This window comes from Oncorhynchus mykiss, chromosome 4 (assembly GCF_057628025.1).
Source record: "Oncorhynchus mykiss isolate SJ-2025 chromosome 4, ASM5762802v1, whole genome shotgun sequence".
NCBI lineage: Eukaryota > Metazoa > Chordata > Actinopteri > Salmoniformes > Salmonidae > Oncorhynchus > Oncorhynchus mykiss.
In genome coordinates this window covers 90,003,806-90,017,500 of record NC_143025.1, presented here as the reverse complement: position 1 = coordinate 90,017,500, position 13,695 = coordinate 90,003,806, and the positions used below count along the sequence as shown (strand labels likewise).

General features: G+C 44.9%; 1 protein-coding gene across 4 annotated transcripts in view; it reads right to left on the bottom strand.

Moving 5' to 3' along the window:
- Positions 1–13,695, bottom strand: part of LOC110521111 (kinesin-like protein KIF13B) — a 79,739-nt gene that overhangs the window by 53,743 nt on the left and 12,301 nt on the right. For 2 of the 4 annotated variants that reach the window (XM_036976323.2, XM_090233242.1), the window contains 10 exons: positions 10,572–10,664; positions 9,739–9,919; positions 9,325–9,412; positions 7,936–8,070; positions 7,098–7,210; positions 6,773–6,884; positions 5,075–5,287; positions 2,651–2,761; positions 1,971–2,105; positions 79–209 (listed from right to left, as the gene is read on the bottom strand). In XM_036976323.2, coding sequence (XP_036832218.2) covers positions 79–209; positions 1,971–2,105; positions 2,651–2,761; positions 5,075–5,287; positions 6,773–6,884; positions 7,098–7,210; positions 7,936–8,070; positions 9,325–9,412; positions 9,739–9,919; positions 10,572–10,664 — 1,312 coding nt within the window. Of the gene's footprint in view, positions 1–78; positions 210–1,970; positions 2,106–2,146; positions 2,175–2,650; positions 2,762–5,074; positions 5,288–6,772; positions 6,885–7,097; positions 7,211–7,820; positions 7,844–7,935; positions 8,071–9,324; positions 9,413–9,738; positions 9,920–10,571; positions 10,665–13,695 lie in introns of those variants that run through there. The other 2 variants (XM_090233243.1, XM_090233244.1) reach the window with 2 other exon arrangements.

Below are 13,695 nucleotides of genomic sequence, written 5' to 3'. Positions count from 1 at the left end.
TCCTGATGGCTAATTGGCTGACAGTAATGATATATATAGTATTAGAGACTGGTATCACCACAGCCTTAGTGAACGTACCGAGAGCTGCGGTGTGGTGTGAGCACCACTCCAGTCTCAGCGGTGATGTTGATGACACAGTGTTCAGGGTGGATGGCCATACCACACAGCTGAATGTCCTGAGAGTCAGCTGAGCCAACACGCGTGTGCTCCTACACACAGGACAGAGGCATGATAGAGATGACATACTGTACTCATCAAAAGTTGGGACACTCCTGCTCATTCAAGGGTTTTTGTTGATTTATTTTTTACTATTGTCTACATTGAAGAATAATAGTGAAGACAACACTATGAAATAACACATATGGAATCATGAGGTAACTCCCAAAAAATGTTAAATAAAAAAAAAATAAAGAGTTAAACTAATCTAAATATATTTTATATTTGAGATTCTTCAAAGTAGCCACCCTTTGCCTTGAAGACAGCTTTGCACACTTGGCATTCTCTCAACCAGCTTCATGAGGTAGTCACCTGGAATGCATTTCAATTAACAGGTGTGCCTTGTTAAAAGTTCATTTGTGGAATTTATTTCCTTAATACGTTTGAGCCAATCAGTTGTGTTGTGACAAGGTTGGGGTGGCATACAGAAGATAGCCCTATTTGGTAAAAGACCAAGTCCATATTATGGCAAGAACATTTCAAATAAGCAAAGAGAAACGATAGTCCATCATTACTTTAAGAAGTTCAGTCAATCCGGAAAATGTCAAGAACTTTCAAAGTTTCTTCAAGTGTAGACACAAAAACCATCAAGCGCTATGATGAAACTGTCTCTCATGAGGACCGCCACAGGAAAGGAAGACCCAGAGTTACCTCTGCTGCAGAGGATACGTTTATTAGAGTTAACTGCACCTCAGATTGCAGCCCAAATAAAAAGTAACAGACACGTCTCAACATCAACTGTTCAGAGGAGACTGTGTGAATCAGGCCTTCATGGTCTAATTGCTGCAAATAAACCACTACTAAAAGAACACCAATAAGAAGAAGGGAGTTGGTTGGGCCAAGACACACGATTAATGGACTTTAGACCGGTGGAAATCTGTCCTTTGGTCTGGAGTCCAAATTTGAGATTTTTGGTTCCAACCGTTGTCTTTGTGAGACGCAGTGTAGGTGAAAAGATGATCTCTGCATGTGTGGTTCCCACCGGGAAGCATGGAGGAGGTGGTGTGACGGTGCTTTGCTGGCGACACTGTCAGTGATTCATTTAGAATTCCTTTGCACACTTAACCAGCATGGCTACCACAGCATTCTGCAGCGATACACCATCCCATCTGGTTTGCGCTTAGTGGGACTATCATTTGTTTTTCAACAGGAGAATGACTCAAAACACGCCTCCAGGCTGTGTAAGAGCTATTTGACCAAGAAGAGTGATGGCGTGCTTCATCAGATGACCTGGCCTCCACAATCACCCGACCACAACCCAATTGAGATGGTTTAGGATGAGTTGGACCGCAGAGTGAAAGAAAAGCAGCCAACAAGTGCTCAGCATATGCGGGAGCTCCTTCAAGATTGTTGGAAAAGCTTTCCTCAGGAAGCTCATTTGAGATAATGCCAAGATTGTGCAAAGCTGTCATCAAGGCAAAGGGTGGAAACTTTAAAGAATTTCAAATATAAAATATGCTTTGATTTGTTTAACACTTTTTTGGTTACTACATGATTCCATATGTGTTATTTAATAGTTTTGATGTCTTCACTACTTTTCTACAATGAAAATTCCTGGAATGACTATGTGTGTCCAAACCTTTTGACTGATACTGTATGTCAAAATAGACATGATATTATCCAACCAAGCCTACATACTAGACAGAAACAGGGGACTCAAATCAGAGTCAGGTCCTCAATCTCTTGATAAAGAATGACATGGAGATCTAGAAGTCTATAAGATCGTGGATTGGATGTTAAATTGCTGACCGTACCTTTAGATAGTAAACCAGCAGCTCATTGAGTGCAGGGTCGGCGTTGAGGTTGACAAGGAAACACTTGTCGTCTACCACTCTGATGCCAGACGACTGGAGAGAGATACCTAGAGACTCCAACTGTTTCTGTCGCTCCTAGAGGACAACATAGAAGATAGATGACTGGAGTGAGATACCTAGAGATTCCAACTGTTTCTGTCGCTCCTAGAGGACAACATAGAAGATAGATGACTGGAGAGAGATACCTAGAGACTCCAACTGTTTCTGTCGCTCCTAGAGGACAACATAGAAGATAGATGACTGGAGAGAGACACCTATAGATTCCAACTGTTTCTGTCGCTCCTAGAGGACAAAACTCTGACATTAACAATATATGTACATATGTAAGTACGTTCTGTTGTGTGTCCGTACCCGAGTGACAGCCTCAGTCTTTCCGAATTTCAGCTCCCAGGTGTGTGCGTGTGTTTTCTTGGTTTTACTATCCTTGTGGGGACCAGACGTCCACACAAGGATAGTAAAAACAAGGAAAGCTCAGACATGTGGGGTCCCCACAAGGAAAAATACTATTTTAGGCTTAGGGGGTTAGGAAAATAGGATTTTAAATGGGTATCAATTGTTTGGTCCACACAAGTATAGTAAAACAAGCGTCTGTGTGTGTGTGTGTGTGTGTGTGTGGCTACCTGAGCCACTGCCTCAGTCTTCCGTAGTTTCTGTTCCCAGGTAACTGTCATCTCCTGAATCAGTTTCTCGGACTCCTCCAGCCTCTCCTTCAAATCTGGAGCCTTCATAGACTGACAGGGAGGAGACAAACAAACAGCCATTATAAAAGACACACACCCATTATAAAAAAGACACACAAACAAAACCATTAAATCCACAATCTGGAGTTTGTGTTTCAAACCAACATCAGCCCGGCTGAGGGGGGCAGTAAAATCCTTACCACTCATTCAACCACAGCAACAAGTCATTCCACCACAGCAACAAGTTACTCCAGCACAGCAACAAGTCATTCCACCACATCAACAAGTCATTCCACCACATCAACAAGTCATTCCACCACAGCAACAAGTCATTCAAGCAACAAGTCATTCCACCACATCAACAAGTCATTCCACCACATCAACAAGTCATTCCACCACATCAACAAGTCATTCCACCACAGCAACAAGTCATTCAAGCAACAAGTCATTCCACCACAGCAACAAGTCATTCCACCACATCAACAAGTCATTCCACCACATCAACAAGTCATTCCAGCACAGCAACAAGTCATTCAAGCAACAAGTCATTCCACCACAGCAACAAGTCATTCCACCACATCAACAAGTCATTCAAGCAACAAGTCATTCCACCACATCAACAAGTCATTCCACCACATCAACAAGTCATTCCACCACAGCAACAAGTCATTCCACCACATCAACAAGTCATTCAAGCAACAAGTCATTCCACCACATCAACAAGTCATTCAAGCAACAAGTCATTCCACCACATCAACAAGTCATTCCACCACATCAACAAGTCATTCCACCACATCAACAAGTCATTCCACCACATCAACAAGTCATTCCACCACAGCAACAAGTCATTCCACCACATCAACAAGTCATTCCACCACATCAACAAGTCATTCCACCACAGCAACATGTCATTCCACCACATCAACAAGTCATTCCACCACATCAACAAGTCATTCCACCACAGCAACAAGTCATTCCACCACATCAACAAGTCATTCCACCACATCAACAAGTCATTCAAGCAACAAGTCATTCCACCACAGCAACAAGTCATTCCACCACATCAACAAGTCATTCAAGCAACAAGTCATTCCACCACATCAACAAGTCATTCCACCACATCAGCAAGTCATTCAAGCAACAAGTCATTCCACCACAGCAACAAGTCATTCCACCACATCAACAAGTCATTCAAGCAACAAGTCATTCCACCACATCAACAAGTCATTCCACCACATCAACAAGTCATTCCACCACATCAACAAGTCATTCCACCACAGCAACAAGTCATTCCACCACAGCAGCAAGTCATTCCACCACATCAACAAGTCATTCAAGCAACAAGTCATTCCACCACATCAACAAGTCATTCCACCACATCAGCAAGTCATTCCACCACATCAACAAGTCATTCCACCACATCAACAAGTCATTCCACCACATCAACAAGTCATTCCACCACAGCAACAAGTCATTCCACCACAGCAACAAGTCATTCCACCACAGCAACAAGTCATTCAAGCAACAAGTCATTCCACCACAGCAACAAGTCATTCCACCACATCAACAAGTCATTCAAGCAACAAGTCATTCCACCACAGAAACAAGTCATTCCACCACATCAACAAGTCATTCCACCACAGAAACAAGTCATTCCACCACATCAACAAGTCATTCCACCACAGAAACAAGTCATTCCACCACAGAAACAAGTCATTCCACCACATCAACAAGTCATTCCACCACAGCAACAAGTCATTCCACCACATCAACAAGTCATTCCACCACATCAACAAGTCATTCCACCACATCAACAAGTCATTCAAGCAACAAGTCATTCCACCACAGAAACAAGTCATTCCACCACATCAACAAGTCATTCCACCACAGAAACAAGTCATTCCACCACAGAAACAAGTCATTCCACCACATCAACAAGTCATTCCACCACATCAACAAGTCATTCCACCACAGCAACAAGTCATTCCACCACATCAACAAGTCATTCCACCACATCAACAAGTCATTCCACCACAGCAACAAGTCATTCCACCACATCAACAAGTCATTCCACCACAGCAACAAGTCATTCAAGCAACAAGTCATTCCACCACAGCAACAAGTAATTCCACCACATCAACAAGTCATTCAAGCAACAAGTCATTCCACCACATCAACAAGTCATTCCACCACATCAACAAGTCATTCCACCACATCAACAAGTCAGAGAGTTGGTGATGCCAGTTATATTATATAATAACCGTTCAGTACCTCAGTGAGTCAGTGATGCCTGTTATATTATATAATAACTGTTCAGTACATCAGTGAGTCAGTGATGCCTGTTATATAATAACTGTTCAGTACCTCAGCCTCAGTGAGCTGGTCTCGTAGTTTCTCCACCTCCTCCCGTAGCTCTCTGATGATGCGTGCGTTGGGGTCTTCGTTGACGACGGCGTGGTTGACGATGCTCTTAGCCCGGTCAGCGTAGCGCAGCGTGGCCAACGTCTCGTCATAGTTATCAGCTGCTGGACTCACCGTGGCCACCATGGCTGTCCTACTGTTACCACCCAGACTGTCCTGGAGAGAGGAGAGAGGGAGAGGTTAGTCTGTCCTGGAGAGAGGAGAGAGGGAGAGGTTAGTCTGTCCTGGAGAGAGGAGAGAGGGAGAGGTTAGTCTGTTCCTGGAGAGAGGAAGAGGTTAGTCTGTTAGAAAGGTCAGACTGTCCTGGAGAGAGGAGAGAGGGAGAGGTTAGTCTGTTAGAAAAGTCAGTCTGTCCTGGAGAGAGGGAGAGGTTACTCTGTTAGAAAAGTCAGTCTGTCCTGAAGAGAGGGAGAGGTTAGTCTGTTAGAAAAGTCAGACTGTCCTGGAGAGAGGAGAGAGGGAGAGGTTAGTCTGTTAGAAAAGTCAGACTGTCCTGGAGAGAGGGAGAGGTTAGTCTGTTAGAAAAGTCAGACTGTCCTGGAGAGAGGAGAGAGGGAGAGGTTAGTCTGTTAGAAAAGTCAGACTGTCCTGGAGAGAGGAGAGAGGTTAGTCTGTTAGAAAAGTCAGACTGTTACTACCCAGACTGTCCTGTAGAGGAAGAGTCCACTAAACAAGCTTGTCCTGGGGCTCTATTCACAAAACACAAACAGACCCCACGGAGCCCCAGGACAGCAACACAATCAGACCCAACCAAATTATGAGTAAACAAAAAGATAATTATTTCCAATGTGTCAAGTAATTAACAAAAAAACAGAGCAAACTAGAATGCTATTTGGCTCTAAACAGAGAGTACACAGTGGCAGAATACCTGACCACTGTGACTGACCCAAAATAACGGAAAGCTTTGACTATGTACAGACTCAGTGAGCATAGCCTTGCTATTGAGAAAGGCCGCTGAAGGCAGTCATGGCTCTCAAGAGAAGACAGGCTATGTGTTCACTGCCCACAAAATTAGGTGGAAACTGAGCTGCACTTCCTAACCTCCTGTCAAATGTATGACCATATTAGAGAGACATATTTCCCTCAGATTACACAGATACACAAACTATTCGAAAACAAATCCTATTTTGATAAACTCTCATATCTACTGGGTGAAATACCACAGTGTGCCATCCTGGATGGCAGCAGCAAGATTTGTGACCAACGCTCTCACCCAACGCGCTCGCCCAACGCTCTCACCACTAGGCTACCTGCCGCCCCACTTTGTAAGTGTAATGTTTACTGTTAATTTTTGTTTTGTTCATTTCACTTTTGTTTATTATCTACTTCACTTGCTTTGGCAATGTAAACATATGTTTCCCATTCCAATAAAGCCCCTTAAATTGAAATAAAATTGAATAAAAGAGGAGAGAGACATTACTCTGTTAGAAAAGACCGACTATTACCACCCGGACTGTCCTGTAGAGGGAGGAGAGAGAGGAGGAATGTGAGCTCTGAATGAGAGGACTTACCCCAAGAGACTGCTTTACCACATATACAGTGTGGCAGGAGAGACGAGGCAACACTGTTACAGTTGCAGAATGTTGAACGATAATAACCCATGGTAATAACCCATGGTCATGGTAATATGGATCAGCGTACCTTGAGTAGCCAGGTGAGAACTGAGTCTCTGTAGGGAACAAACTTGGTCTTGTTCTTCCCGGCTCCTTGGTCTGCCAGCGCTGAGATCACCAGGCCCAGCGTGCTCAGAGACCTGACCCACAGTGATTTATATAACGTAAAATATGTAACAAAGTGTGTCACATTTTCAGAGACATTGAGAGACTGTGTACAAAGTATATAATAAAAAAGGGGGGGAAGAGGGAGGGAGGGGGGGAGAGAATGAAAAGGGGGTAAAGAGAGGGAAAGAGAGGGGGGGAGAGAGGGAAAGAGAGGGGGGAGAGAATGAGAGTGAGATGTAACCTACTTGTTGATGTTGCTCCCCTCCTTCATTCTCTCTCCAGTAGCTCCAGTCTTAGCAGCTCTCTCACTGCCAGCCAGATCCACCAGACTCAGCTTACTGACCTTCTCCCCACTGGTCTACAACAACAACAACAACAACAACAACATGGGGTTATATAGAGCAATATGAAAGACTAGTTTGTTAGCAACACACATAGCAACACACATAGCAACAGCTGGAGGAAATGAATATCAACATATTAAAAGTAAAGCCTTGAGTGATTTGATGTTGTCATCACATGATGTACTCAGAAAACCAAAGTTTTCTTGGCAAGATGCTGGATTGGCAAGATGCTGGATTAGAATGTGGTGATGCTGGATTAGAATGAGGTGATGCTGGATTAGAATGTGGTGATGCTGGATTAGAATGTGGTGATGCTGGATTAGAATGAGGTGATGCTGGATTAGAATGTGTTGAATGTAATTTGTAAAGAAACTATTTATCCTGTCCTACCCCAGAACCCAGGTCCATGATAGTGCGTGTTGGTATTAACCCAGAACCCAGGTCCATGATAGTGTGTGTTGGTATTAACCCAGAACCCAGGTCCATTAGAGTGTGTGTTGGACCTACCCCAGAACCCAGGTCCATTAGAGTATGTGTTGGTATTACCCCAGAACCCAGGTCCATTAGAGTGTGTGTTGGACCTACCCCAGAACCCAGGTCCATTAGAGTGTGTGTTGGACCTACCCCGGAACCCAGGTCCATTAGAGTGTGTGTTGGACCTACCCCAGAACCCAGGTCCATTAGAGTGTGTTGGACCTACCCCAGAACCCAGGTCCATTAGAGTGTGTGTTGGACCTACCCCGGAACCCAGGTCCATTAGAGTGTGTGTGAGGATGATGTTGAAGACGGCGTGGGACCTGCTGCTCTCCTCGTTCATATTGGTGGCTGCTACTGTACGAGACTTGTTACCCTCTGACATCAGACACTCTATGTCCTGTAGAGAGAGAGACATGGAGGGAGGGAGAGAGACCGAGAGAGAGAGAGAGAGAGACATGGAGGGAGGGAGAGACCGAGAGAGAGAGAGAGAGACAGAGGGAGAGACAGAGGGAGAGACAGAGGGAGATTTTATTATAGACCGGGGGAGAGAGAATTTATTGAAATATGGAAAGAGGAACTCAGAAATGTGTTGCATTTGCCCCATACAAAACACTTGCATTCAGGACAATTTACTTTAGTGGCTTGTTGCAAAAAGGATGAATGTTCTGGAATACTTTGTTATTGTGTACAGGCTGCCATCTTTTCACTCTGTCATGTAAAGGTTAGTGTTGTGGAGTAACTACAGAACTACAGCCTAAAGTCCTCTCCTATCACAGCCATTCAACTCTGACTGTTCTAACGTCACTGGGTGTGTTGATACACCATCCAAAGTGGAATGAATAACTTCACCATGCTCAAAGGGATATTACATGGAGTTTGTTTTGTTTTTTACCCAACTACCAATAGGCACACACACACACACACACACACACACAATAACATACACACTATCCACACACTTAGACATGGATTTAGTACTGTAGATATGTGGTAGTGGTGGAGGAGGGGACTGAGGGCACACAGTGTGTTGTGAAATATGTGAATGTGTTGTAATGTTTTTTAAAATTGGTATAAACTGCCTTAATTTTGCTGGACGCCAGGATCCATAATAAACATTAATAGGTGCTCTTCTTTGCGAGGAATTGGAAAACCTCCCTGGTCTTTGTGGTTGAATCTATGTTTTGAAATTCACTGCTCAACTGAGGGACTTTACAGATAATTGTAGGTGTGGGGGTACAGAGATGAGGTAGTCATTCAAAAACCATGTTAAACACTATTACTGCACCTTGCAACTTATTATGTGACTTGTTAAGCAAATGTTTACTCCTGAACTTATTTAGGCTTGCCATAACAAAAAAGGGGTTTGACTACTTATTGACTCAAGATATTTCTGCTTTATATTTTTAATTAAATTTGTAAAAATTTCAAAGAACACAATTCCACTTTGGAATTACAGGGTTTTGTGTGTAGGCCAGTGACAAAGCAATCTCAACTGAATCCATTTTAATTTTGGGAAAAGGTCAAGGGGTGTGAATTCTTTGTGAAGGTCCTGTATATAGTGGACAGGAAGCACCAGTCCTCTCTTGACAAAGAAAACGTATTCCAATGAGACCAACCTGGGCCAATTCTATACATTCGATCAGAAAAGTACCTTATAGCAAGCTACAGCCAGACGGGACAGACCATCGACGTACGGCCCGAACACCTTGTGTTCTCTCACTCGCAGGGCCTGACGACTTCTGAGGACAAAGACAGGGGGAGAGAGGTTTCATCAGGAAATACTTTTTTTCCCTCACTCGCAGGGCCTGACAACTTCTGAGGGCAAAGACAGGGGGAGAGAGGTTTCATCAGGAAATACTTTTTTAACTTTGGGATTTCCCACCTTGTTTGATTGGAGAATAAAAATAAATCAGTTTTCGTCATATGCGAGCGGTCATCTCTACGTACTGATATGAGTACAGTATGTCCACATACTAAAACATACGATTGGTTTCTCGTTTATCTGTAATTTCCTGGTAATAAAACATTTGTTCACCAAAAGAAAAATTGTTTTTGTTCTCCTCACCCTTTAGGGTCCAGTAGGTCGCGAACCTTCTCGTTGTAGATCTCCATAAAGGAGACCTCTACAGTGAAGCTCTCTCCCTCCCTCTGTTCCTGTAGAGTCCGGTCAAACAGAGAGCTGCACAGCCGCGGGATCAGACCTGGCTGCTCTGACGAACCCATCATGGTGTACGACTTCCCAGAGCCTGGTGGGAGGATCAGGAGGGCTCAGCCAATCAAATCACTGGATCAGTAAGGCTGAGCTAATCAAATCTAAAACAGGTGAGGCACTGCCAATTTAGTCACAGCGCCAAAAAAAGGTTTTGTTTGAGGTAAAAAAATAAATAAAAAATGTTTATTACAAGTGTGTTTAAACTGAGTCACCGTGTGTGTTATTGAATGCCTGGTCACTAGTCTGATACCAACCTGTCTGTCTGTCTGGGTCACTAGTCTGATACCAACCTGTCTGTCTGTCTGTCTGTCTGTCTGTCTGTCTGTCTGTCTGTCTGTCTGTCTGTCTGTCTGTCTGTCTGTCTGTCTGTCTGTCTGTCTGTCTGTCTGTCTGTCTGTCTGTCTGTCTGTCTGTCTGGGTCACTCGTCTGATACCAACCTGTCTGTCTGTCTGTCTGGGTCACTAGTCTGGTCCCAACCTGTCTGTCTGTCTGGGTCACTAGTCTGGTACCAACCTGTCTGGGTCACTAGTCTGACACCAACCTGTCTATCTGTCTGGGTCACAAGTCTGGTCCCAACCTGTCTGTCTGTCTGGGTCACAAGTCTGGTCCCAACCTGTCTATCTGTCTGGGTCACAAGTCTGGCCCCAACCTACCTGTCTGTCTGGGTCACTAGTCTGGTACCAACCTGTCTGTCCATAGGCGAAGATACAGGCGTTATAGCCCAAGAAGGCATTGTCCAGAAGACTCTCTCCAAGGCACTGGAACACGACGTCTTGACCTGACACAGACACACACACACACACACACAGAAACACACACGACAGAAACACGCACACACACGACAGAAACACGCACACACACACACCACAGACAGAAACACGCACACACACACAGAAACACGCACACACACACAAAAACACGCACACACACACAGAAACACGCACACACACACAGAAACACGCACACACATTAAATTGAATTGCATTAGAATATGTGGGTCTTTCTCAAAGGCAGATATTTATCTTCCCTAAAGCCAAGATAATCTATTTCCAGGTCTGTTCCTTTCTTCAGGTGTATCAGTACAGTTAAACCTGGCAGTGCTTTACCCTCCATGAGGCGCTCTGGGAACAGGAAGCATAGTGCTTTACCCTCCATGAGGCGCTCTGGGACCAGAAGCATAGTGCTTTACCCTCCATGAGGCGCTCTGGGAACAGGAAGCATAGTGCTTTACCCTCCATGAGGCGCTCTGGGAACAGGAAGCATAGTGCTTTAACCTCCATGAGGCGCTCTGGGACCAGGAAGCATAGTGCTTTACCCTCCATGAGGCGCTCTGGGACCAGGAAGCATAGTGCTTTACCCTCCATGAGGCGCACTGGGAACAGGAAGCATAGTGCTTTACCCTCCATGAGGCGCTCTGGGAACAGGAAGCACAGTGCTTTACCCTCCATGAGGCGCTCTGGGACCAGGAAGCATAGTGCTTTACCCTCCATGAGGCGCACTGGGAACAGGAAGCATAGTGCTTTACCCTCCATGAGGCGCTCTGGGAACAGGAAGCATAGTGCTTTACCCTCCATGAGGCGCTCTGGGACCAGGAAGCATAGTGCTTTACCCTCCATGAGGCGCTCTGGGACCAGGAAGCATAGTGCTTTACCCTCCATGAGGCGCACTGGGAACAGGAAGCATAGTGCTTTACCCTCCATGAGGCGCTCTGGGACCAGGAAGCATCGTGCTTTACCCTCCATGAGGCGCTCTGGGACCAGGAAGCATAGTGCTTTACCCTCCATGAGGCGCACTGGGAACAGGAAGCATAGTGCTTTACCCTCCATGAGGCGCTCTGGGAACAGGAAGCACAGTGCTTTACCCTCCATGAGGCGCTCTGGGAACAGGAAGCATAGTGCTTTACCCTCCATGGGGCGCTCTGGGAACAGGAAGCATAGTGCTTTACCCTCCATGGGGCGCTCTGGGAACAGGAAGCACAGTGCTTTACCCTCCATGAGGCGCTCTGGGAACAGGAAGCATAGTGCTTTACCCTCCATGGGGCGCTCTGGGACCAGGAAGCACAGTGCTTTACCCTCCATGAGGCGCTCTGGGAACAGGAAGCATAGTGCTTTACCCTCCATGGGGCGCACTTGGACCAAGAAGCCTAGTGCTTCCAGTATAAAGCCTGTTCTAATGAGTTTCAACTCAACAGCAAGAGGAGGGTTTACAACTGTTTACCCACAATGCACATAGCCCAGGGGAAAGAGAGAATCTCAAGGACAATCTTTAGTGATCTATTAGACCGTGTGGATATTGTATGTGGGAGAGGATGGATGGACGTCCTTTTGATCTCGTTTATCTCGTTGCTGAATAAAGTATGTATTCTGAGCTCTACTAACCCGTTCAACATTCTGAGCTCTACTAACCCGTTCAACATTCTGAGCTCTACTAACCCGTTCAACATTCTGAGCTCTACTAACCCGTTCAACATTCTGAGCTCTACTAACCCGTTCAACATTCTGAGCTCTACTAACCCGTTCAACATTCTGAGCTCTACTAACCCGTTCAACATTCTGAGCTCTACTAACCCGTTCAACATTCTGAGCTCTACTAACCCGTTCAACATTCTGAGCTCTACTAACCCATTCAACATTCTGAGCTCTACTAACCCGTTCAACATTCTGAGCTCTACTAACCCGTTCAACATTCTGAGCTCTACTAACCCGTTCAACATTCTGAGCTCTACTAACCCGTTCAACATTCTGAGCTCTACTAACCCGTTCAACATTCTGAGCTCTACTAACCCGTTCAACATTCTGAGCTCTACTAACCCGTTCAACATTCTGAGATCTACTAACCCGTTCAACATTCTGAGATCTACTAACCCGTTCAACATTCTGAGATCTACTAACCCGTTCCACATTCTGAGCTCTACTAACCCATTCAACATTCTGAGCTCTACTAACCCGTTCAACATTCTGAGATCTACTAACCCGTTCAACATTCTGAGCTCTACTAACCCGTTCAACATTCTGAGCTCTACTAACCCGTTCCACATTCTGAGATCTACTAACCCGTTCAACATTCTGAGCTCTACTAACCCGTTCAACATTCTGAGCTCTACTAACCCGTTCAACATTCTGAGCTCTACTAACCCGTTCAACATTCTGAGCTCTACTAACCCGTTCAACATTCTGAGATCTACTAACCCGTTCAACATTCTGAGCTCTACTAACCCGTTCAACATTCTGAGATCTACTAACCCGTTCAACATTCTGAGCTCTACTAACCCGTTCAACATTCTGAGATCTACTAACCCGTTCAACATTCTGAGCTCTACTAACCCGTTCAACATTCTGAGCTCTACTAACCCGTTCAACATTCTGAGCTCTACTAACCCGTTCAACATTCTGAGCTCTACTAACCCGTTCAACATTCTGAGCTCTACTAACCCGTTCAACATTCTGAGCTCTACTAACCCGTTCAACATTCTGAGCTCTACTAACCCGTTCAACATTCTGAGCTCTACTAACCCGTTCAACATTCTGAGCTCTACTAACCCGTTCAACATTCTGAGATCTACTAACCCGTTCAACATTCTGAGATCTACTAACCCGTTCAACATTCTGAGATCTACTAACCCGTTCAACATTCTGAGATCTACTAACCCGTTCAACATTCTGAGCTCTACTAACCCGTTCAACATTCTGAGATCTACTAACCCGTTCAACATTCTGAGATCTACTAACCCGTTCAACATTCTGAGATCTACTAACCCGTTCAACATTCTGAGATCTACTAACCCGTTCAACATTCTGAGCTCTACTAAC